Source organism: Macaca nemestrina, chromosome 10, assembly GCF_043159975.1.
Source record: "Macaca nemestrina isolate mMacNem1 chromosome 10, mMacNem.hap1, whole genome shotgun sequence".
NCBI classification, from domain to species: Eukaryota; Metazoa; Chordata; class Mammalia; order Primates; family Cercopithecidae; genus Macaca; species Macaca nemestrina.
Window position 1 is genome coordinate 2,690,883 of NC_092134.1, and position 26,432 is coordinate 2,717,314.

The 26,432-nt window shown below is 41.7% G+C and overlaps 1 protein-coding gene across 4 annotated transcripts in view; it reads right to left on the reverse strand.

Annotated features, from left to right (window-relative positions):
• LOC105490526 (piwi like RNA-mediated gene silencing 1) overlaps nt 1-26,432 on the reverse strand; it is a 34,591-nt gene that overhangs the window by 6,215 nt on the left and 1,944 nt on the right. For 3 of the 4 annotated variants that reach the window (XM_011756252.2, XM_011756254.3, XM_011756253.3), the window contains exons 2-18: nt 23,952-24,041; nt 23,518-23,629; nt 21,006-21,131; nt 20,309-20,523; nt 19,834-19,955; nt 18,726-18,806; nt 17,470-17,667; nt 16,936-17,047; nt 12,255-12,381; nt 11,796-11,913; nt 11,133-11,247; nt 9,676-9,863; nt 9,216-9,288; nt 5,360-5,560; nt 5,139-5,242; nt 3,574-3,644; nt 3,266-3,419 (exon numbers count right to left, since the gene is read on the reverse strand). In XM_011756252.2, the coding sequence (XP_011754554.1) occupies nt 3,266-3,419; nt 3,574-3,644; nt 5,139-5,242; nt 5,360-5,560; nt 9,216-9,288; nt 9,676-9,863; nt 11,133-11,247; nt 11,796-11,913; nt 12,255-12,381; nt 16,936-17,047; nt 17,470-17,667; nt 18,726-18,806; nt 19,834-19,955; nt 20,309-20,523; nt 21,006-21,131; nt 23,518-23,629; nt 23,952-24,029 (2,195 nt within the window). In that variant the 5' untranslated portion in view covers nt 24,030-24,041. Of the gene's footprint in view, nt 1-2,087; nt 2,158-3,265; nt 3,420-3,573; nt 3,645-5,138; nt 5,243-5,359; nt 5,561-9,215; nt 9,289-9,675; nt 9,864-11,132; nt 11,248-11,795; nt 11,914-12,254; nt 12,382-16,935; nt 17,048-17,469; nt 17,668-18,725; nt 18,807-19,833; nt 19,956-20,308; nt 20,524-21,005; nt 21,132-23,517; nt 23,630-23,951; nt 24,042-26,432 lie in introns of all 4 variants that reach the window. The other variant, XM_071070794.1, reaches the window with a different exon arrangement.

Consider the following 26,432-nt stretch of genomic DNA (forward strand, 5'->3'; position numbering starts at 1 on the left):
TAATGTTTGACTCAGCAATTTTGCTGATGTTTTTCACTGAAAATTAAACAGGGCAAGAAACTCAGCGAGAGTACTTGAGTAAGCAGACGACATCCTCAGAAATGTCCCTCTCTGCCTATGTAGACTACTGCTGCCCAGCGACTGCCCGCTGTAACAGCTCTGAATATAACGAAACCGCAATGAACGTGTTGAAAAATGTACAGCCTTCTGTTTCAAATGCCTCTGCCGCTTACAGAGATTAAGTTCAGCATAGGGCCTTGTTAGAAAGTGATTACTATCTAGGACTTTATGATAGCATCCAAAACAAGTATCGGTCTTGGGAACAGAAGGACATAAGGTGGATAATATTAATCCTGTAACATCACAAGAAACAATTTAGCAAATATAGTAACAGAAAAGCAGGTCACAAATATGCTGGCATGACTTTCTGATTTGTTCTTGTATCATACATTCTAAATCAGCTACCCTGTGATGCATCTCTATAAAAGCTTAAAAGCAACATTTCAATTTAAAAGCAAACATTGTGGTTCTAATGATAACTTTTTATCTATCTATCTATCTATCTATCTATCTATCTATCTATCTATCTATCTATCTATTTTGAGAAGGAGTCTCGCTCTGTCGCCCAGGCTGGAGTGCAGTGGCGCAATCTCGGCTCGCTGCAAACTCCGCCTCCCGGGTTCACGCCATTCTCCTGCCTCAGCCTCCTGAGTAGCTGGGACTACAGGCGCCCGCCACCGCGCCCAGCTAATTTTTTGCATTTTTAGTGGAGACGGGGTTTCACCGTGTTAGCCAGGATGGTCTCCATCTCCTGACCTTGTGATCCACCCGCCTCGGCCTCCCAAAGTGGTGGGATTACAGGCGTGAGCCATCACGCCCGGCCAATGATAACTATTATACAAACATTGAAGTCCAAACTTTGCATTTTTTAAAAGTGAAGAATAATTCTCAGATATTCTACCTTTACATACAACTTGAAGGCTTTTCCCAAGAGAACTGTCTGCCATGTATTGAATACTGAATACTTACTGGATACTGTGTGAAGTGCATTACGTATATTTTCATTTACTCCTTTCAATGCCTCACTTAACTGTTCCCCTCTTCTACAAATGAAAGTAAAGCTGGGATTAACCGAACTCTGATTTTAAGACATACTGCTCTTTACCACTGATCTCTACTGCCACCAATTACCAGCACAGTTCACAGTGTGCCATCTACTTCACGCAACAGTGTGCTAAGAGTCAGCCCAAGCAGTCGGCTCAGGTTCTTCTTCCCTGCAACACTGTGTTCCCACCTGCTGACGGAGCTGGGCAGGTGCACCCAGCAGCTGCACCAGGCTCTACTCTGCACACTCGGGACGACTGTTCACAGGTACTCATTCACTAGGGTGGCAACCTCCTCTTCAAGAGCCGTTTCTGCCAGTCCTTCTGGGAATCAAACCCAAAGGACCCTAAGAAACAGAGATGACCCAGCAAGGCCAAGAGTATGTACTCCTAGTAGCCCAACAATTCAGCTCGAGGGAATGTGACGAACTTGCACAATGACCTCTATTCATCATTTCTTGACAATCTTCACTTCGGGTATGAGGAAATGACAATGAAGACTAGAAAACACTGTGTGTTCAAGTAGTAAATCACAGGAAAAAAAGAGTAGGAAAGAAGCAGTCCAAGTTAGATCCTTCTTTACTCCCTGTGACACACACCACACCATACCTCCCCACACAGACAGAAAGGTCAAATCAGAGAACAGTATAAAATAAGGCTTAGAAAGCCTGAAAACAAAAAAGTATCATTATTTGACAAAATATAAGCATTAAGAGTCTTAAGGGAATAGGAAAGAACATTAACTTTCATTTGAAAAATATTTTAAAAATGCGTAGTCTTTTAATATGAAACACAACTATTTCAAAAAAGATAAAAACACTCCTGACTTTCTCTGAGACCTTCATGGCATCGCATCTCATTTTAAGAAGCGTCTGGGATAAACACTCATTGTGTGGGGCCTTTTAGCATTGGCCAAAGATGACTCAGAAGGCCCTTAGTAGAAATCAGGAATGAGCTCTTGGTGCTTGTCCTTTTCCTACGTACCAGGTAAAATCAAGCCCCCGATGTGGCCAGTGGCTTTCTGAATCCCTCCTTTCTATAATGATACAAAGTGCTGAAATACAAGAATAATGGGTGTGTAATACGTATGTGCAAGCACACAAAACAGGATTCAAGATCTTCCAAATATCCTGAAAAGTTCAATCTTTAAATCTGTACTCTACTATGCACTTAGCCCTTAATACAACCATCCCTGATTTCAAATCACTCACAGATCTGATAAAGAGAAAGAGGACTAGTTAATGTAACTTATTAAAACGGCTATCTTGCAATGGTACACATTTTATTGACTCATAATGGCACTGATGGAAATGGTTGTAGGCGAGCAGAGGAAGACAAAAACCAATATGGGTTTCACAGGAAAACAAGTGCAGATCTGGATACTATCCTCGGCCATCCACATTGCTTACAGGGAGAAAGCAGAGGCCGGGAGTTGTGGCTTACGCCTGTCATCCTAACACTTTGGGAGGCCGAGGTGGTGGATAACCTGAGGGTGGGAGTTCAAGACCAGCCTGGCAAACATGGTGAAACCCTGTCTCTATGAAAAATATAAAAATTAGCCAGGTGTGGTGGTGCACACCTGTAATCCCAGCTACTCAGGAGGCTGGGGCCGGAGAATTGCTTGAACCTGGGAGGCGGAGGTTGCAGTGAGCTGAGATCGTGCCACTTCACTCCAGCCTGGGCAACAGAGTGAGACTCTGTCTCAAAAAAAAAAAAAAAAAAGGAGAAAGGAGAACCACCCCCTGCCCCATGAGACTAGATGCTCACCAATCACCTTACTGATCAAACACTAGTCAAGTCCACAAGGAAATGAAACAAGTATTCAGTAAGTTAAGACTGTCATGAACGCTGATTTCAATAGTGAATCCTGTGGATACCGTTGGATGTACAGAATTATCAGATATCTGCGCTCCAAGGTCTTAGGTAAGAAGGCCGATCGATGATTGGTAATGGTGTCTTACCGTGCTACCCTGTGAAGGAATGACCCTCTATACTACCCCTCAACACAGCCTTCTCGTGAAAATTTTCCAATAGATTTCCCTCTGCCCTTCCCATTACCCCAAAGGCCCTATCAAGTTAGCTTCTCCCTTACCCTTTCATCTTGTGATGCTAATTTCAAAGATGTGCAGTTTTAGAAAAGGCTTTACAATTTGCATGCTTACTTGTAACCTCTACCAATGGATTTTAGACAATCCAAAAACTGTGGCACTTCGTAGTTCACCAGTGTTTTGAGCTGGCCGTCTCCTACGCCATCACGGTACACGATGATCCGGCTGGGCATGTACTCATTGCAGCTATTCCAAGCCCTCAGAGCCGCTGAAACAGGCCAGAGAAGTTTTACATCAATTCATGCCTACAACACAACTAGTCTGTTCTTCCCCAATTCTGGGCACATCAGTAACACAGTTGAGGGTAATTTCTGGAAGACCCCAGTTTAGACAGCAGAAAGGCAACCCCACAGGAGACTAACCTTGCAGGCAGACTTTGAGCCCATCTACCAGCTCCTGTCCTCTATCCTGAAATATGCAGCGTGAGAACCAGCTATTCAGAGAAAAACACAACCAGAATGAGAATGCAATTGTCTATCAATTTTTCCTTTCTGAATTATTCTATATTTATTTCACTCTTAACAATCTGTCATCTTTGTAACTGCCTTAAAGACATATGCTACCATCTCCAAATACTTCATAAAACCTTATACAGAGGGAGCAGGATACAGGAGATCCCGTATCAGCATCACAAACTGTGTCTGTTTTCATTACAAATCACTACCATGATTCCAGCTGCTGGGGAGAAAATAGGATTTAGTTAAATTTAAATACCCAGAGGTGCTGTCCAGGTTTACTACACCTAAATACACACAGAAGCACACTCATGGCTATGCTCTTGAGAAACCATTCATTGTAAGTTTCACTCTTCTAAAAGATAAAAGACCTTCAGCTCCATCCATCACCTCTAGCAAACTAATGCAGGAACAGAAAACCAAATACCACGGGTTTTCACTTGTAAGTGGGGGCTAAATGATGAGAACTCACGGGCACAAAGAGGACAACAGACACCAGGGCCTACTTGAGGGTGGAAGGTGGGAGGAGGGAGAGGAGCAGAAAAAAATAACTACTGGGTACTAGGCTTAGTACCTGAGTGATGAAATAACCTGAACAACAAACCCCAAGACATGAGTTTAGCTATGTAACAAACCTGCACACGTACCCCTGAAACTAAAAGTTAAAAATGATAAAAGACCTTGAAACATATCCATTACTAATGTCAACTACTAATGTGCCTTCAATTTTCATATATTACTATTCTTGGCAATTCCCTTAGTTCCAAGAAAAGCACTGAAAAATAATGTTATGTTGAAATACAAGTGACTGGGTAAACTGAAGTGGTTTTTCTACATGAAAATGTGAAACTACATTTCAGTGGCCAGTAAATATTATTAAACAAACACATTTTATTTTTATTTATTTATTTATTTATTTTTGAGACAGAGTTTCACTCTTATTGCCCAGGCTGGAATGCAGTAGCACGATCTTGGCTCACCACAATCTCCGCCTCCTGAGTTCAAGCGATTCTCCTGCCTCAGCTTCCTGAGTAGCGGGGATTACAGGCATACACCATGCCCGGCTAATTTTTTTTGTATTTTTAGTAGAGATGAGGTTTCTCCATGTTGGTCAGGCTGATCTCAAACTCCCAACCTCAAGTGATCTGCCCGCCTTAGCCTCCCAAAGTGCTGGGATTACAGGCCTGAGCCACCACACCCGGCCTAAACAAATACATTTTTAGAGAGTCACATTTAACAAGATGTACTTGCCAATACATATGACAAAGAAAAAATCTGAAATGCAGTTTGACTAATATAGGATGAAGGTCATTCAAGAGCTAGAGTAGGTCATTATTTTTCTTTGCTAAATTTGTTGCCATGTGTAATTGAGAAACTGGAAGGATAACAACGAAGAATGAACACTACTCCCGAACCTGCAGACCCCTGCTTTGTGTCCTCACTGCTACCCACAGTAGCCCAGTCTCACTCACCGGGTCATCCCTTCATTGATGCTGGCAACAAATCCTGCAATTGACCTCCGTCCAGCTGTGGTGTCATGGTAACAATCAATGCCAACGATCATCGCTAGCTTCAGCTTGAATACAAATGTGGTAATTTTAGATACAGCAGAGTACTAGCAACATTTAAAAAGTAAATCCACTTTCTTAAATACCAATTTTAAAACTGCATCTACCAATTAAATCAAACTCACGGGGATGTCCACCCTCCAAAGCTCTCCTCCCATCTTGCAATTCATCTGCAGGGCAATCTTTGTAGCAATGGCCATGACAGTTTGCTGTTTGCCTAAGGTTCGGGCCACCACACACTGACTTGGGGTAGGGCAATCTGTACACAGGTATTTTTTAATAGCATCATATTTGTCCTTCCGATTACTTGACAACAGACAGACAACCTAAAAACAAAGCGTCCTCGTTACAAAGAATCAGGAGACAGATGATTAAGAGTAAGGGAGAGGACAGGAAACTAAACTCACCTGTGGAGTATCAAGGTCAAGAACATGACCATTTATTTTATTGTTTACTTCAGCCACACAGCTAATCAGTAGGACATTAACAAATACTGCTCATCATGTTCAACTAAATAAATGCGTGTGAAGCAAATAAATCATGTTAAGCAAACTACGAGTCAAAACTGAATACTGTTTAAACTTGAGAGCTTAAATATGCTCTATGTAACCAGTGTGGAAAAATTTAGAGACAGAAAACAGGGTAATATAAGTTAGTGATAAGTGACAGGCAGACAAATCAAAGATTTTTTACAGTCTTAATTTACTCATGATTCACCTATGATCATAACTTGTAAGATTTAAAGCTCTGGATTGAGAATCTGATCAAACTATGAACTTTCACAGGAGGTCCATGGACAATTTTGGGGACAAACAGAGCGCCTGATCTAAATGTACCCCTGCCCCAATTCTGGGCATCCAAGTTTAACTTTCTGGAGTGTTTTGTTTTGTTTTTGAGACGGAGTTTTGCTCTTGTTGCCCAGGCTGGAGTGCAGTGGCGCAATCTCGGCTCACTGTGACCTCCGCCTCCTGGGTTCCACTGATTCTCCTGCCTCAGCCTCCCAAGTAGCTGGGACTACAGGTGCACACCACCACGCCTGGCTAATTTTTGTATTTTTAGTAGAGATGGGGTTTCACCATGTTGGCCAAGATGTTCTCAATCTCCTGGCTTGTGATCCGCCTGCCTCGGCCTCCCAAAGTGCTGGGATTACAGGCATGAACCACCACGCCTGGCCTGAATCCAGCTTTTAACTCACTGTCATGTTCTCCAATTTATGTTCCCAGATTCTTCTCTTCCCTTTCTATAGTGCCCAGCAAAATAATTTTCCCACCTTGGGTGTTTCCGTTACCCAGATAACATAATAGATATCTGCTTATGGGATTTAAAGTGTGAGACGGAGGGCTAAAATAATAAACACATGAGAGGAAGCCAATGCATTTCTTAGGCTTACAGCAACACAGATGTATTGTTTACCATGAAATCTGTCTTTGCCAGCTCATTGCAATGTGGCTGTACGAAAACTCAACGGGGCAGAAGAAACTCGTCCTGGCACTCGCTGCCCCACAACGTGCTGCTGTCTTCAGAATGTTTCCCGTCAACTAGAAATGTACTTTCCATTTGTTTTAAAAAATAGCCAAGGATATACATGTCTAATAAAAATAATCAGTGAAATCGTTGAACTGATTATTCGCATGCATGTCATTTTCCCCTCCTACTTTACAATCATAATCACATAATAGTATAACTTATCATAAATTTCCTTACCACTTAAATTTTAATCTCATAGTGTTGTTCTATCTTTTGTAAGTTCCATGTTCCCTCAGCAGATCTGTGGCAATTTTATGCTACAGATATAAAAAGCAATAGGAAGGTACTGAACTTCTACGTCTCACCCACTACAGTCCCAGGCTACTATTACCTTTGTGTGTCAGTTTTCTAACAATCATCAACCAACTCTGCTAAAAATAAGGAGAACTGAAGTACTTGACTTGGAGATTTTATCAGGCAGGGCCCCACCAAAATAGATGGAATATTCAACCTGGACAAGTTGAGAGAACCTCAATAAAAGGACTACTTGTAAGACACCTTCCCCCACACCCAGGGGCTCACAGCAGCAAGAACAGAGCAGGGAACGGTGATGGGAACAGGGCGTGGGGGTGGAGAGTGCGAAGAACCCGCTGCAGGGGTCATGGCCTTGGCCCGGCTGTGCTTTCACTTCTGCAAAGTCAATGTCTAAGCCCTACTCTTTCTCTTCCACTAGGGACCAGGAAGTCTTGAGGCCACAATTCCAAGTTCTTGGACAAAGATTGAATGGAAAGGAGATTCTAGACCAAATGTGATTAAGATTTGGACAACTCCGGAGTTCCCTGACACTGAGTCTGACTCTATTTTGCTACATTACGCTGGGTGTGTGGACTTAAAAAGAAAACTATGACACTGCATATCATGTTTATAAAGGCTACATTCTAGATGCAAACTAAAAACAATAACCACATCAATCTGATAGAATTTCAGGGTGGGGAGGAGTGTTCGAGAAGATATGTAAGTTAGAAAACTTTAAAGTTGAAAACTCTGCTAGGAAACACAAAGGCAAGTTTGAGAAAAGCGTGTCAGCAGTGTGTGCAGGGGTGTGTCTGAGAGAGGATGAGCAGGATGGCAGCCAGACTGCGTCTAAAGCACTGCCATGGTGAACAGGGCCAGGCTGTCGTCGTACAACATGTTGGTGCCTGGAACACAGAAGGCCCCGTTCTCAGCACTGGGGACACGACATGATCGAGGCAGATGGCCTTGCACTAGAAAGCAGTGTGCCAGAGTGACAGAGAGTTTCTAACCAACGATTTATAGAAAGCTGGACAAACAGTGAAGTCAAGACATACCTGACAGGCTAAAAAACTAGTTTGAGAAAAGGGGGGTAATTTTTCCTTGAATAATTCAAAAAGCTTACTGGGATTGGGAAAATCGAAGAGTTACCTCAGACTCACTGAGTTTCAGGAGCTGACTGGAAGCAGCAGCAGCAACAGTGATTAACACGTCCTGAGCTACTAGGGAGGGGCCGGGCATGACAATGCTATTAAACTTCAGAAGCGCTATGAGGGTTCACTACTATTATTACTACCACCCAGTTTGTTCAGAAAAGGAAATAAAGCCAGAAGCACTTGATGAAGAGCAGGCAAATGGCTGAGCCGAGATGTGAACCCAGGGGTTTGATTTCAGAGTTTACCCTCTTAATAACTGTGCTACAGATTACAACAAAAACGAAACCACAGCACACACTTGCTGCACGTCCCCACAATTTCAGATCATGGATGAAAACCACCCGTCATTCAGTGGCTGCCATCAGCTAATGTCCCCATCTCCAATTCCTAACCATCTGCACCTTCCCCACGCCCACGCTAGGCAGCGAGACTCTGGCAAACCGGCATATGGGCTCTTCGGGACTCAGTCCTCCCCTCCTGAGTTATCACTCACTCACCTGGATGGGTGGGTCAAGCACACACACAACAACATGTTTGCAGATAACAGGGGAAAGAGCTTAGGAGAGTGGTTGAATCTGTATCCTGACCCCTCGGGGTGACGTGGATGCCCGTGGAAGCTGACAAGCTGCTGAGTGTCACTCAGGGCTTCCTGCTCTCTGTGACCCTGCTCTTCCCATACCTGGCACTAGGCTGTCTGGGGAGCTTCCATGTAATTACACAACCATACGTCTGTGTGTGCTGAACAACAGCTGATTTTGACTTTTGTGCTTTCCTGTACTTTCCAAATTTTCTAGACTAAGTAAAGCCTTTGAGTCTGAATAAATTAAAGATGGCTTTGTTTTTCTCCACTCCTTCCTCACCTTTTGCAATGTGTAAACCAAGCTCCCAGGTACACAACTAAAGCCAGCATTAGCTTAGCTACTTTATGGTTACAAAACATATTTTGTGCCTAGTTTGAGAACCTAATAACATTTGAAAAAAGAACCCCAAGTTCCAAGATGTACAAATGCCCCCTCTGAAAAAGCTCTTTCACTGAAAACTGCCTATATGTCAATTAGCTACTTACTATCTGGGTGTCTGTTGTGACCTTTTGCTGTAAGACTCTTAAGTAGGCTTCAGTTCTATCATCCACTTCAATCCTAGAATGAAAGTACACAATCCAACATTCAGACAAAGTAACGACAAATGGACCACGCATAAACACTTTCCTATGTAACACACGAAACATTTCTGTATAAAACATGAAATCAAACACCGAGACTAGCCATTCATTCAAAGGGCTGTTTCTAATACAAACAAGAGCAATAGTTGAAGCAGGTTTGAGAAACTGTCTGACTTGGTTGTTTCTTCCACCCATTCTTAGTTATTAAAATATATCTGTTTATCTACATTACAGGGAGCCATATCAAATCTTTCAATTAAATAACGTTGTTTGTATTTTTAATAGTTCCATCGCTTTCGAGTTCCCACCCCCTCCAAATGACTGCTAAGCAATTCTCAGAGCAGAAATGATTTGATTAACTTACATTATTGCTTTTTTCATTTGCATGCCCATGGCTGGTGTAACTTTAAACAGATTCTGTATCAGTGAATTGGCTGCTTCATAATTTCTTCGCGTATAGATCAACAGCCAGTTATCTAGTGGCTTAACACTAATTAATGGTGCACCTCTTGTTTCTTTTGACCAATCTGCAAATTGTGGATTGTAATCAAACTAGAAGAGAGTTCAGACACACTGTAAATTCCATTGTAAGTTCTCAATCCTCAAGCCAAAAAGTCTTCAATAATTCTACCCCGGCATATTTTGAAACTTAGTGTACTACTCTCATACTTGAATTAAAGGGACAGAGAAAATGTCCTCGGAAGGGGCAGAGTCTAAAACGTATCCAAAGGATGATGGCAATTTTATTTAAAATACACTCATACTGATAGCTGCTCCTCAAATGCTTACTTGGACCAGGTACTTCCCTAAGTGCTTCAGTTGCATTCTCCTTAATCTTTCAAAAATCTTACAAGTATAGCTACTCTTTTCTTCAGAATGAAAATATTAAAAAATAAGGCTTTGAGAGTAAAGTAACTTGACTGAGGTGTTACATGCCACAAGCAAGCTACAAAAACATCTGACAGCAAGACAGACAGTGAAAGAAACACGAGGCACAGCACCCGAGTGCTGGTCATCACAGGGAGCAGCCCGGTGTCTTCTGTGTGTCCTGGCCACCTCCCTGACTGGCCTCATGCAGGGGATAGCATAAACGATGCAACCAGAATATTAAGTTACATTGTGAGATCACTGTTCACAGTACATTTCAAAGGCAGGAAGGACACCATTTTCTACAAAAAAAAAAAAAAAAAATTAAAAATGTTGGCACTTTACAGTGCTTTAATTACACTAAAAATATTTTTAGAATACTTGCTTTTCCTTTTCTGAAAACAAAACATAAAAGGTATCATAATAATTAATACATTATCTCTATAAACAAATGGTCCAGGCCAATCAAATCAGGGATTTTCCATCATTTTCATGGCAGTCAAAATACCAACCCAAGCAGATAGTTAGGATTCTACACTTTAGCTCAAGTTATTGAAAAAAATAATAATAAAAAAATATCAAACCGCTTTTTAGCTAAGTCTTACAGATTATTTTTGAGGACCAAGCTACAGGCTCCACATTCTCTAGGGCTTCCACGTTTTCTCCTCCTGGGGTGTACCTATTTCTGAGGTCCTGGGCTGCTCACGTGGGTTGATAGAGAGTGGATGTGGAAGGGGAGAAGAGAAAGGTGAGGAAAAGATCATTCTGGCATGGAATTAAGTTATTCCCACTTGCTTTATTGTGATCTGACCCAAGTCTCACTTGATTGTCAACTTTAAAAACTGCCTTGCTAGGAGCTTGCAGTGAGCGGAGATTGCGCCACTGCACTCCAGCCTAGGGGACAGAGCGAGGCTCCGTCTCAAAAACAAACAAACAAACAAAAAACTGTCTTACTGTTTTTCCACCTTGGTGAATCTTTTCTGTTTGCAAAATTCTTCCCGAGAAGGACAATAAGTTGGAATCAAAGCTCAAACCCCAGTCTCGAAGCTCCCTTTGAACATTATCGTTTCTGTAAATTTAACACATTTACATGCCACTCAACAAAGAGACACAGCAAAAAAAACCCAGTCAAACAGATAACCACTCCAGCCTACAACCCATTCCAATGTCGCTGTCAGGGTTAAGGCGCTGGTGAGAATGCCAGCCAGCACAGGAGCATGATCATCTTTCTCTCACCACCTTCAGGCTTCTCTTCATGACATTGTTTAACTTAAAATTCTGATGCCCAAACTTTCTCCCCATCAAAGGAAACCCCTTGATATAACGAAGATAGGAAAAAGATTTGACCAGAAATATCTCCTTTTTCAGTTGTTACCTTTTTCTAACAGAGGAATTAGAAAGACTACGCGCTACGAAGTTTAACTTCATTATTTCCTGAGGAATAAGTGAGGTATAGGTAGCCTTGCTTAGAAACACCAAGAACAAGCCCACCCCAAATACTACAGATACAAAAGGAGAAAGTTACTTTCTGCCACTCCCTCAAAAGATACCCCTCAAAGCCACGTAAAATACTAAACCAAAAACGGAAACCATGCCCCAGTGAAATCAACGACTTACTTATGGATGTAATCAATGAGTCTTCCCACTTCACGCTGCCTTTGCTCAGGAGTTAGTCTTGTATGAACGGCTAAGTCTTTCATCACGTTAAAATCATTACGCATTTTATCAGTGAGGCCTTTAAATCAGATTTCAAGGCACAGGTTAAAGAATTAATAATCAGGTCTAGATATAAAGGCACAGGTTAAAGAACTAATAATCAGGTCTAGATTTAAAGGCACAGGTTAAAGAATTAATAATCAGGTCTAGATTTAAAGGCACAGGGTTAAAGAATTAATAATCAGGTCTAAATAACTGGAACACAGGGTGATGGTGACCGCGAATCCCCAGGAGGCAAAGCAGTTTTAATAAAAGGTTTTCGGGGGAAGGGAAGGGGAAATAAAGGGATGTCTGAGGACTCCTAGGAAAAAAAGGGTAAATCCAGTGGCTTCCTTCCGAGTAAACGAAATGCAACAGTACCTGTAAGATAGCAGAGCTCAGGAATGAGCATGGCAGGCCCTGGCAGTGTCCCCCCGGGGCCCCGCCTTCTCTTGGGCTGGCTGACCAAGACGGGCTGCTTCAAGTCGGTGATCTCTTGGTTGTATTGCTGCTCAAGAGAGGAAAGCGTCGCGGGTCACGGCAAATGCCTGAGTAGTATCTCAGCGGGCAAAAGGGGTTTCCTTTTTTTAAAAAATAAAGAACTGATCCAATAGCAAGGCTGATAATAGCTCCAGAGTAAAGTTTTAAAAGGCACTTTTTAACCTTCTTAAAACAGAGGTTGTGATTTCTATGCTCTACCGACTGCCCCATCCTTTTCCTAAAACCTGTGATGGTCCAGGAGAGTATGGTTCTGAGTCCGGGCTTGGTTCGTCACAGTTCTCATTGCTTAATGCTTTATTTCTTGGTTTAGAAACAGTAGTCTGTGTAACTCTGCATCTTCACCATAGGATGATTCCTCTAAAACTATTTTCTGTTATTGTGAGAACTTACTTTTGAAAGCAGTCTCACTGTAAGAATAAAGAGGGGGAGGGAAGAATGCTACAGGGCATTTTTAATCAGAAAAAGTTTTTATCGTATCTTGATCTTTTCAAGAAGTCAAATTTTGATTAAGAAGTATTAAGTTTCCCCATATAAAATCACTGCCCAAAATAAGTGTTTACAATTTGTAAAACAACAAAAATGACATTCGTGATTTTTTTTTTTTTTGAGATGGAGTCTCGCTCTGTTACCCAGGCTGGAGTGCATGCGATCTTGGCTCACTGCAACCTCTGCCTCCTGGGTTCAGGTGATTCTCCTGCCTCAGCCTCCCGAGTAGCTCAGACTACAGGCATGCACCACCGTGCCTGACTAATTTTGTATTTTTAGTAAAGATGGGGTTTCGCCATGTTGGCCAGGCTGATCTCCAGCTCCTGACCTCAGGTGATCTGCCCGCTTTGGCCTCCTAAAGTGCTAGGATTACAGGCATGCGTCACCGCACCCAGCCAATATTCATGATTTAATGTTCTCAAAAGATGAGTTCTCTGGCCTCCAGCTCAGCTCTGCAATTCTAGAACCATGTCAGACTTTGAGTTTTCTTCACTACAGGTTCTGGTCCTGTGTTTCAAAGATCCTCTTTCCTACCATATCCTGTATCTTGCTGAAAACAGATTTTCTTAGCATCCTGCTTAATTCAGATCCAGCTTTAAAAAAAAAAAAAACAAAAAAAACCACACAGCTCCACCGGGCACCCCAGAAGAACAAACCACACAGCTCCACCGGGCACCACAGAAGAACAAACCACACAGCTCCACTGGGCACCCCAGAAGAACAAACCACACAGCTCCACCGGGCACCCCAGAAGAACAAACCACACAGCTCCACCGGGCACCCCAGAACAACATCACAGCATGTCCTTAGTCTGTCTCTCAACAACAGACTAAGGGTACTTGCATATTTCTTATTCCTAGCATATGACAAGGTCCTGGCCATCTACTACAAACCCTTACGAATTAAGAAACCATGAATTCTAGCCCGTTCTCGACTTGTTCTGTATAGAAGCAACCATCCAGGAAAGAAGTTAATTTTCTTATTTCGAATAAGAAAACTGTAAGTAGAAGAACACTCACATCTGACCTCTGCTTCACGTAGCTATACGACCTATTTTATCACACGTTTTAGAACGAGGAGTCTGGGAACAGTTACCCTCCACACCACGTGCAAACACACACAGTGGAAGTGTGGTCGTATTTCAGAGTGTGCCCTCTCTCACCCTGTTTCACCCAAGGCCTTAAGTGCATGGTTCCTGATACAGAACTTGCACTCACACTGCCCCACCCCCGCCACCTTTCATATTCTTAGGGTTGAAACAGCCTGTCATTCATTCATTCATTCATTCATTCATTCATTCCTTTATTTATCTGAGACAGAGTTTCGTTCTGTCGCCCAGGCTGGAGAGCTGTGGTGCGATCTCAGCTCACTGCAACCTCTGCCTCCCGGGTTCCAGTGATTCTCCTGCCTCAGCCTCATGAGTAGCTGGGATTATAGGCACCCACCACCACACCCAGCTATTTTTTTTGGTATTTTTAGTAGAGATGAGGTTTCACCATGTTGGCGAGGCTGGTCTCATACTTCTGACCTCAGGTGCTCCGCCTGTCTCGGCCTCCCAAAGTGCTAGGATTACAGACGTGAGCCATCGCACCTGGCCCTGTCAAATATTTTTAAACATTTTCCTCTACACCTGAAAAAACAGCACTCTCATTTTTACTAGACATTACTGTTAAACATTTTATTTTAAAAACCAACTATAACCTTCTCTTCCAAACACCCTTCTTCTACTCTGTTTCCTAGATATTATCTTTAATCCCAAACCATCACTTACTACTAAAACTGTATTTCTACCAGAAAATCTAAGAATGTTTTCTTTTAAATATTTCAACATCAACCTCTTTCATTAATTATTTCTACTAAAGACAGCTGATTATCCCTGATTTCCAGAGAAGTCTTCCCTACAGAAAGAAGCTGACCTGAGATCTCAAACACAAGCATACAGGGTGTGTCCAACAGAGGGGACACAGCCCTGTGTTTAGTCTAAGGGTATAGTGGGGGACATGCCATGAGAATAAAGCAGCAGGCAGAGTCTCACAGAGAAAGACCACCACACTTCACAAGGCACAGGGCCACGGGCATCTCGGAGAAAGACCACCACACTTCACAAGGCACAGGGCCACGGGCACCACATCATTTCTGGGGGGAAGGGGAAGAAGAAGAACAGATGGGTACGAGTTGATTGATCACAAGGCAGAGGAAATAAATACTAAGAGACTAGTTAAGTGAATTATAAAAATAGGGCCTGGACAGGAGATGCCAGTCATTTAGAAAAGGAGAAAAATGAAGGCAATTCAGATAACAAGGTGAGTGACGGGTCTGGACAAAGAGGGAGTACTAGGAGGCAGGGGGAGGTGCAGAGATCTGATGTGTGACTCATCCACCATTTTTTTATTCAAATACCTGAGAGCCTACTTAGGCATGGAGTATATAAACCACAAAATCTCTTGCCTCTGTCCAAGCTACCTTCTCTGCACTGACCAAGAGCACTGAGTAGGGGCCATGTTGGGAGGACAGAACACATTCAACATTGACAACATAGGAGAGGTATCTTTGAGTCATCCAAATACTTAGAACAACCAGGCAGCTAAGCTTAGACAAGTCTAGGCTGGAACTGGAAGTCTGGGGATTCTTAACATTTCATGCCTGAAGCCTGGGCAGAGGAGACTGGAAATCACCTAGGGAGTGAACGTAGAGTAAAAGGGGCCTGGGCAGAGCTCATTAGTATGATAACACGTAAAACACCGCTTACAGGAGGATGAGCTGCCACAGGACACTCAGTACCAGTCAGGGAAGGGGAGAGGTTCCACTGACCTTGCTTCAGGTTTAAATCACATTTTCAGCTGATGTTTCCTTCATATTTGCTGTTGATATATACCAACTTCTACCATCCCTGAGAGTGATTACTAAAATTAATGACAGAAAAATGCCACAACTCATTCCTCACAGTAACCTCTGACACCCAGAGGGATCCAGGTTAGGCATGGTTGGAGTCCTCAAGGAGTAAAGAGGCTGAAAACAGTGGGAGGAAAGGCATGCTGAAATGACCACTGGCTGTTTCCATCTTGCCAGGAATAAGGTCAGCCCTTCATGCAGCGTCTCATAGAATCCCTCCCTCCGCAGTGGCTTATGTTTTTAGTCACAGCCGAGCAGCTGGACAGCAGCACACACACCTTTCCAACGCCACTGGTAAGATGCACACTTTCCATGCAAAATACAAATACTTTTCATATTTAAGCTAATTTATCCAAAATTTTAGAAACAGGAAATACTCTATTTAGAAGAAGATGTGAAATGTTAGCAATTCAAAGACAAGTTTTGAGATTTTGATAGTTTTCTAGAAATAATTTTCCTGCAATTTTAACATCAAATGGAATGTGACATTCTAAGGATTTGGGGACCAGATCTGCTCATCTCTGAATACTAAAACAATGTTGGCATGCATTCCTATATAAACAGTTTAATTTCTTCTAGTCAATAGTTGCTCTTTCTTGCTATTTGCCTTTGATGGTCTTTTCAAAACTAGAACCATCTCTTTAAAAACTGTTTTAGATGATCGCCCAAAAGATCAGTCTTTTGTAAATCAAAAGTTAAGAGTTATAACCCACAGGCAGCAGATTTAGCAGAAATGATACTGAAGGTTCCAAGATCTTTAATTCCCACTCCTGTCCAAGGTGAAATTAAGTGAAATGTTGATTATGGAGGGAGAAGACAGTATGGCAAGCTCTTAATTCCCACTGCTTACCACCTGTTATCCAACCTACTTGTCCTCCATAGGCTTCAATTCAAATGTAAGCTTTCATTCTACTGGAAAAAGGGAACCAAGACAGGGCACTTCTCATTATGTGAACTGTACCAAATAAAAAGAGGCATTTTAATAAATCTGATAATGAATAAAATAATGCTGTGATTGCCCTAACAAATACATTTACACACAGCTTTAAAAGCAACTTGTTCCAAATGTGCAACACATGTTAGAGAATTCTACCAAAGATATTTTGGATTTCTCCTAAGATTCAACTACTTTCCTAAGATCTAACTACTTCATAGGAAAAAGATACCACCACTAGCATCTTACCTTCCTGTAGTATTCTAGGAAGCTGACTTCAGAGCCGTCGGCTTTCTTAAAGGTGCTCTTGGGATTCTGGTCCCAGTCAATATCATCCACTCTGTACGTTTTATTGTTATACCTAGGGATCAGTTGAGATTTGACTGCATTTGATGGAAATGTGAAGAACTAATATTAAAAAGAGAGACTAGACAGCAAGTATTCTCTAAAATTTCAAATCACCTGGGTATATACAAAGTTATGGAAAAAGAAGGAAACAGGATTTCTTACAGACTCTGCCAGATGGATGGGGGAAGTGACTAAATTACTAACAGAAAATAAAATAATTTAAAAGGGTAAAAATCACTAGCTATTTGTCCTCTCCAGATGAGTTATGTTACCCCCAAAACTATGATCCTGGGAAAAGTGAAAAATACCGTCACGCTTTTTTGTGCTATTCCCACCACTCAACTTGAAACACTATTTCTTAACATTGTAGAACTACAAAGCCACTATACTTTAAGACTCACAAAAATTATTTTGCATTTTAAAAAGCAGTCTTACTTGGTAAGAACAACTAAACCTATTAGTTCTTTGGAAACTTGTTCTTGAAATTTATGTTCTTCTGTCTGATGATAAAAGTTGAACATGAAATCCAAAACAGTCTCACTTCGAAGCACTTTATGGCTAACGTCAGTGCAGAGCATAATGCTGTTTTCATACTGAAGGATGGAAGTAGTGAAGCCAGGCCAAATCACCAACCTGTCAGGCAAGATGGGGGTCATGAAGAACCTCTCCACATTCAAACACATTCTGCACACACTAAGTTGCGTTTTCACTTTTATTAACTGGGTCTAAACTGTAAGTTTTTGAATGAATCAATTTCCTTATTTCTAGGACTTACATGGTTCCAGCTTTAAGACCTTCAATATTATAATAATTGTATAAGTTTCATTTTAAATGAATGTACTAACTTTAATCAACTATTCATTACAGTGGTCTAAGACTTTAAAAAGTTGCCAATCTAACTGAAAGCACCTACAATTACTATGATAAACTTAAACCTGTTGGGCTGCAATATTTTATTTCTTTTTTATTTATTTTTTTAGACAGAGTCTTGCTTTGTCGCCCAGGCTGGAGTTGGCGTGATCTCGGCTCACCACAACCTCCGCCTCCCGGATGTAAGCACTTCTCTGCTTCAGTCTCCTGATTAGCTGGGATTACAGGTGCCCGCCACCACACCCAGCTAATTTTTGTATTTTTAGTAGAGACAGGGTTTCACCATCTTGGCCAGGCTGGTCTAGAACTCCTGACCTCGTGATCCACCCACTTTGGCTTCCCAAAGTGCTGGGATTACAGGCATGAGCCACCACGCCCAGCCTTTTATTTCTTATTTCAACTTTAGATTCAAAGGGTACACGTGCAGGTTTGTGACACGGGCATACTGCACAATGCTGATGTCTGGGTACGAAAGGTCCCATCACTGAGGTGGGGAGCACAGTACCCAGCAGGCAGTTTTTCAGTTGGGCTGCAATCTTGATACACCATATTAACTGATTATTTTTATTACCTAAGGGCAAAAATACAAACTCAGCACTGGACAACTATGTATTCTTCCCTAGTGACAGGTAAATTATGTGTTTTTTTTTTAAATCCAAATATTCTGGGATGTCTCCTCATTATTCAAGTTAAATAGTCACATAATGTGATGGGTGGCATTAACAGTCACTGTAGTAAATTCGACCATTTCAAGTCAGGTTATTATCTCAAAAGCTTGTAATTAAGCCTAAGGAATACTAAACTTTCCACTTCATACAAACCTGTGACTTGGAATATCAATTGGGTCATTTGGGTTATAATAATTTCGTCCAATTTGTTGCAAATTCATGATTTTCAAAAGCCTAGAAATTGAAAGGTCAGAATAGTGAATATTGATAAATATCTCCAATACGGCAATCAGAAAAGCATGTTGTTTAGAGCAGGGGTTGGCAAACTGTGGTCTGTAGCCAGGCCAAATCCAGCCTACCTGCTGTTTTTTATGGCCTATGAGTTAACAATGGTTTTCAAATATCCTTGAGGTTGGAAAAAATAAAAGATTATTTCATGACACATGAATTATCTGAAATTCAGATTTCAGCATCCGCCAACAGTTTTACTGGCACACAGCCATGACCGCTCACTTACACACTGTCTCTGGCTGCTTCGGTGGTCCCGCAGTAGAGCGGAACAGCTGCAAGAGATGACACGGCTTTCAAAGCCTAAGACGTTTACTATCTGGCCCTTTGCAGAGAGAAGTCTGCCAACCCCTCATTTAGGGAAAAATAATCTACCAGTTACATTAACTGAAAACGAGTATTTATCACAATGAATTGTCCTATCAGTGTCAGTTATCACTAACTTAAATTAATACAAGTATTATGCCCCATTATTCTCATGAAAATTTCAGCCTTATCTGGATTGTTTCTCATCCCCCTCAAAAAATAAAAATTTTTGCAGACCATGTGTCTTGCTTTTGGATTGGGAATATGTGGTATGTACCCTGAAGGCAAATTATCCAGCACGCAGTGTATCTCCTGCGGTGGAACAAGCGAGCTGAACTTTGCCCTCCTCCTGACCAAGGACCCACCGTGGGGAGCAGGAATACCAAGTCTGCAACATCCTCACTCTCGAGGATATGAGCATCTGAACACAAGCTCAGATAGCATTTGAAGTCAACAGAATTAGGGAAGGAAAGGCAGGATACTTGCTTAAAGCAAATACATGAATTTTCTATCAGTAAACCACACCTTAAGTTACTGCAATACAGAGAAACCCAATAATCTCAGCCAACGTTGAAAATCTAGGAGACTTGAATGTAGATGATCAATGTACAATTATTTCAACTTTGCTGGTTTTCCTCTTAATAAAATGTTGAAATAAAACACATACCTCCTGAAAATAATATTATAGAACTGCAAACAAGTTGGTGATGTAGGTGGAAGTTCATTTGTTAAAGTGATCGTTATCCTCACATCCTCTCCATTCCGGGTCTTACTAAAAACTTCAGTAACCTGAAGCCAGAGAGGTGGAAAACCCAAACTTTAAATCCTTAAAGGACAACTATGCCCAATCACAGACTGCTTGCTTAATAAGGCAACACTGAAAACTATAAAATGTTTCAACTGGATTTTTTTTAAATGGCTCTGAGAAAAAGAGTGGCTAAGTGTATTATAATTCAACTGTAACCATCAAGTTATCCAGACAAATCTGACAATGCTACAATATGCCAAAGTACCCTATGTGTTTATTCCGTCACATCAGACAGGAGACTCCTGGGGTCTCTCTAAAAGCCATGTGAACTATCTTACATTGTAGTAGTTTTGCCTTGAAGTGGAAATTCCCCATCTCCCTTTTGCCAAATAACCTTTTGCTGTAGTCTTTTAGGTAAAAATAATATTGTTCCATCAAAAGCATGACACTTTCCAATGAGATCCTCATGTTGAAAGAGAAGAGCTGAACGGAGTCGTCTGGCTTCCATCAGTGGGTTATAGTCAATATGATACTGATATAAGGCCCACTGGGGACGGGATGTCAGTCGGAAATGGTTAGTGCTTAACCTCACTATGATGCCTGAAGAACCTGGAAAAGCAAGTTACAGTCAATTAACAAAATATCAAGTTTATTTTTCCTTGAAACCTTCCCACCATGACAAGGCAGGCACAGTTCCGTAAACCAAGGCTAAGAGCAGCAGACAGCATCCGACTCTGGAGACCACTAGTCTACCTCTTTAGGTGACTTTCTAAAGAAGCATACATTTAGAAACGGAGCTTCCTTAGACTAAGTAATTTACAAATAATTTTGCAACAAAACCAACCAAATCTCTTCATGGCAAAGAGTTTTGAAAGTGATCTATTAATATTTAATGAGATGACATTTCAAAATGTGCAGTTCAAGATATTATCTATAACTTATTTCATCAACGCCAAAAGAAACAGAGAGAGGAAAATGCAAAAGCCATGCAGGATCCTTGACCGAATAAATACCTAAACTAAAGTGCCTCAGTTCACTGTCCTGTGTACCTGAGATGTAATCTCACAAAAACTTATTCTTAATCAACCTACCTGTTTTTGATTCTTTAACATGGTCTAGGTTCTGCCTTGTATTCACACCAAGATCGTGAAAATCTCTACGACGACCTCCTCTCTCTGCTAATGATAACTCCTGAAATCCAGCAGATATCTGGAGTTCTTAAAAAAGAAGAAAAATTATCTACTTGAAATAAAGTACGAAGTAAAGGATGACAACATTAACTCCCACAGTGCTAATATACGTAATCCAAAGGATACTGAGGTGTAGAAGACAATGCATAAAACAATCCTATCAACATGTTTTCGGTATCTGCCAGCCTAACGAGAGAACGGTTTCCTATTTATAACTTCATTCACAAAGGCTTTCTTGTCACTGTGCTGGGAAGTTGCAGATGCACTCTTTCAAGAGATGTACACCTTGAAAAGATCAAGCCGGTGGGACTGTGGTGCGAGAGTGGAGGAGCAGATGTTTGCTGACTGGGAAAATATTTTTTTGTATTGTAAGTCTAATAACTATCTAAAGGTCTTCATGTATTTTCCACAGTCTGTCATGATGCAATTACAGCTACAGAAATTGGTGGTTTAGAGGGTTTAAATCTGTAACCTGGATTAGAAAACTTACATCTAAAATGCAACTTCCTCACTACCTGATTCCATTCAGAATCAGAAGAATGGATTTCTGCACCTGTACATATTCTATGGCCATGACACGCATCTCATACTGGTAATAGGTAATAAGCTTGTGACTAATCAGTTCATGCTTACTGCTACAAGCTGTGGTTATAAGAACCTAAATTATTCAAGCCATTTGATTTGCTGAAATTATACAATTATCTCAGATCAACAATATGATGTGAGCCAAAAAACCAATATGAACTTTGTAGTCAAGTGTTAAAATTCCAGCTGTCAATTAATAGGCATGTTATCTTTTGTAACGGAGATTACCAGTTGACTCTCCAATAACCAATCCCTCATTAAAAAAAAAAATTCTATTTTGGGAATAATATACTTAAATAGACCAAAATTTCCACCCTCCCCATGGTTAGGGATGGCCTAAGAGACTTAAGCAGAAATTGTAGGATGACACTTTTGGAAACATTCCATAAGAGAGCCAATAGCTGACTTGTGACTTTTGTACTTCCTGCCCCTTTGCCCTGCCCATGGAGCCTGGAATCTGGATCTGGCAGGGAGGGCTCGAATAGAGAAGTTCTGAACCAAACAGAGGTCTTAATTATGGCCGTCATGGGCCCAGGACAAAAGAACAAAAAGATCAGAGTCCAGTTCTCTTCTGACCACAAACACCAGAACTGCCTACTTTCTAGACTTCCTCAGAGAAATAACAGTGGCTTAAAATATTTCAGTTCTTGCTGTACTTTGGAAACCAATTATTTAACATGAGCGTTGATTCTTTCACCTGAAAAATTGAGAATAAGCATCACAGGCATGCAATAAGTTTTAAATATCACATCTAAAGCACTTTAAAAGGCGCTTCCATGTTAGTTTCTGTACCTCATGATTTGGAGGGGGCTCTACCTAAAGATCCTCTAAATATGTAACTCATGATTTGGAGGGGGCTCTACCTAAAAATCCTTTAAATATGTAACCGTTCATATTTGTCTCTCTTAGTGAGTTTTTTATCCCAGAGACTTGGTTTAAAGTATTGATGGCACTGGGTGAGTAACTACACTAAATCATGCATACTGAATCCAACCTGATGATACTGAACGGTCATAAAGGCTGATTTTTTTCCTTAAAAATTTTTAATTTGTCTTGAAAAATTTGGTTCTGGGTGCAAAAATCCAATTGCCAGTTTCTGAATAAAACAATGATGAAATCTGTTCTGCTTGAGATATACAGTACTGCTATGACACTGAGCCAAAGCTTGATTTTGTCACTCGAAGAGGACAGATTTCAGAACGGACAAGACTGGGAACCTTGCTAATTCCCCCTTCCATGCAGCTCCCAGAGCGATTTATTTCAAACACAAATCAGAGCTCACGCCACTGTGCTGTTTAAGAACCTTTCGGTGCATCCACACCCCCTTTACAGAAGGAAAATCAAGGTCCAAACAATGTCTAATTGGCAATAATCTGTTAAACGTATATTAATTTCTACAAAACAATAGGTACTTGAGCATTTACCGTGACAAGCAATTCTCAGATATAATCTCCAAAGAGCAGTGAAAGATGACAAAACAGGGCCTTCATTTGTTATCCCACGTATTAGTTAATGGCCACAGTGATCTTTGCCTCTACAGGTAGACACTACCTCGTTACAGATAGGGAACCGTTTCAGAGAGTTAAATTTGAAATCCTGAGTAACCATTTTCTTTTAAAGTCATTTACTGGTGAAGACTGACACACAGAATGTTTAAGAAATTAGATTTAAGTATTTTCCACAATTGTACTTGCGTGTTATGGCAACATTATAAGGAAATGTTTCTTAAACAGTTTCAGCACAAATTTTTGTACCAAGTTTTAATTCAGTAAAATTTGCTGCATGTGTTGAACACAGCTGTTAAGACCTCCTGTTACTTTCTCTTCACCTTGTGACTTGGCTGTTCCTCCTACTGTTCCTCTCTGCCGTCCACGGCCAAATAACTCCCCCTCTGCCGGTGGCTGCTGAGACCTAGGCTGAATATAACCAGGTTGCTGACTCTGCAGTTATAGAAAAATAAAGAACATTCTTTTTGTCAAGCGGTCACAGACACCAGAGAAAATGTCCAGTCTTAAGTCTCAGGAATTCAACCAACACCTATCTAGATTAATAGTCAAATATTTTATTCTTAAAAAGAAATGTGAGAGAAGAGTCACCAAATAAAGTCAGGAATCAGCTTCTAATATCCTGAGGAAACAGGACATGATCTGCCTTGCTCACTCCCTATATCCTTCCCAGCACAGTCTTTAGTTTATTTTCAACAGCCTAGGCTGATCAAGATTCAAGGACATTTTCTGTAGTCAGAAACGGTGAAACACTCACAGCAGTGGAGCCCACCAGCGGCACTGTCTCCTGACCGCGGGCCCTTCCTCTGGCTCTGGCTCTGGCTCGCCCAGTCATTTTTTTCTATTTCTGGAGAGGAAACAATCTTGAAGACAATACTCAATGGAGGCAACCGCATTTGATCGTTTCTACAGTGTTACTTTAAACTTCTTTGAGATTAAAAAGTAAGCTCGCCAGGCAATTAGTATGTATCCTTCTAATCTGTAATGACAGTTGTTTAATGTAACGTTCCTACATTCAACAAACTCAGTTGCCTGCCTTGCACTGGGCACTGCTGTAGGGCCAAAGGGGAAAACGTATTTTAATAGAAGACTTAGTTTTTCATTTGGATTATTTATTATAAACAGACTTAGGAGGAGAAAGTGCTGAAATAATTAACATGCTGGTGGCTGGTTCTTTCTTTCCCATTTGGAGATACATATACACACACATACACACACACACACACACACAGAAACAGGGCACTTGTGGCAAGTGTCCCGCCAGGCCCCTTAGATAATCCTTCTGCATACATAATGAGTTCTCCTGGATCTTCCCAGAGTTCCATGTGTGGCTTACGCTGAACATACCCAAACTAGTATCTCTTTTCCCTCATGTCCCATAATCTCATTCTTGGGGAGTGATATCACCACCTACATTGTATCTACATAAAAAGAATGGAGTCATTGATTTCAAAACTACTTTATTTCTCCTACATCTGCCAGGACCATTCTCCCCATTTCTTCAACATCATGGTGGCACTAAGTGCTTCCTGTGAGCTGGGATCAGCTTTGGGCTCAGCTATGACAGCCTCTCACCCTCGCCGCGGTGGTACAGTGTCATCAGGCTATTAAGCGTAGAGGCCCCGGAGCTCAACTGCCTGAGCCCAACTCCTTCACATTTTAGACAACATGAGAAAACGACATAGCCTGTGACTCTCTGTCCAATGGTTGGAATAACCTACTGCACAAGTCAATGGTGAGGATCAAATGAGAACTCACACTGACCTCCGGTGAGCAGTCAACAAACATCAGCCCTAATGGAAAGGGCAGGTAAACTCATAACTCCACGTGTTAAAAAGTGTGATGAAGGAAATAAGCAGAATGTTCTTACCAAAAAGAAAGCAGGAACTGATGTAAACCCTAAAGAGGCCTGCCTGTAACAAGACTTAAGCTGAAATGGAGAATCAGGAATCGGAAGGCAGGGTGGTACCAGTCTTCCACACAAGCGGTAACAACCCACACATAAGTGCTTGAATTGGATGCAGAACCAAAAGACGCCCAGTGGGACTGGAAAGGGAAGGAACAAGGGGAGCGGAGGAATTCATGTGGACAGGGAGCAGACCGCTCAGGGTCCTGCAGACAGCTTGGATACTCAACACATGAGAAACCATCAAAGGTTCTACATGGGGCAGGCGATGACATCATTTACCATCACTCTGCCTTAAGTCACGTTATCTTTTTCATCCTTTGAATTTTAACAGCTTCTAAAATTCTTGGCTTCATGATCTTCACAGAAAGACAAATCTAATGCCATTTTTCAATTTTAAAAACCTCTGACTTCCTATTGTATTTTACAGGATTAAAGCAAACATTCATCGTATAAGACCCCCTACTCTAAAGCAGCAATTTCCAAAGGAGTTTACACAAGATAATCCGCTGAGGTGCCAGCATATTACAACTAACTTTAAACCTCATGTTAAACTGCTTTATATTTATTTTACAATGTGTGCATCATGACAATGGTTACGTATGCATACTCAGTTTACACACTGGGCACATGGTGCATGACAGTCTCTTGCGGATAATCCACAGGCAGCGTCCCTAGCCCGCCGGCCATGGACCCGTAAGGGAACCAGGCCACACAGCAGGAGGTGAGCAGCGGCAGCAAACATGACGGCCTGAGCGCCCCTCCTGTCAGATCAGTGGAGGCATCAGACTCTCCTAGGAGTGTGAACCCTACTGTGAAGTGGGCGTGCCAGGGATCTGGCTTGCATGCTCCTGATGAGAATCTAATGCCTGATAATCTGAGGTGGAACCGTTTCATCCTGAAACCATCCCCTACCGGTCAGTGGGAAAATTGTCTTCCACGAAGTCGGTCCCTGGTGCCAAAAAGATTGGGGACTGCGGATCTAGAGATCAGTCTGAAAGCACCTGCCTGAGACGCCAGCAAACGCTACTTGCTTCCTATCACAATCAATTCCGTGACTTACCCTATACCACGGCACAGTCTCTGCTAAACAAAGCCTCGGCCTCCTCTGAAACCACAAGAATCCAGTGAACCACTTAAGGACCAGCTCGCAGGCCATCCCTTGCCCCCTTCTCTGAAAGCCGTTTCCCTGGCGTGGCCACGGTCACTCTACTACATGGTAACCTGCTTTCTCCCTCTGCACATCCCTGCACTCCATAGCTTCTCCAACTAGGCTGCGAATTACAATTGACGCCTTTGCACCCAGATGGCCGCTTGACACCTTACAAACAA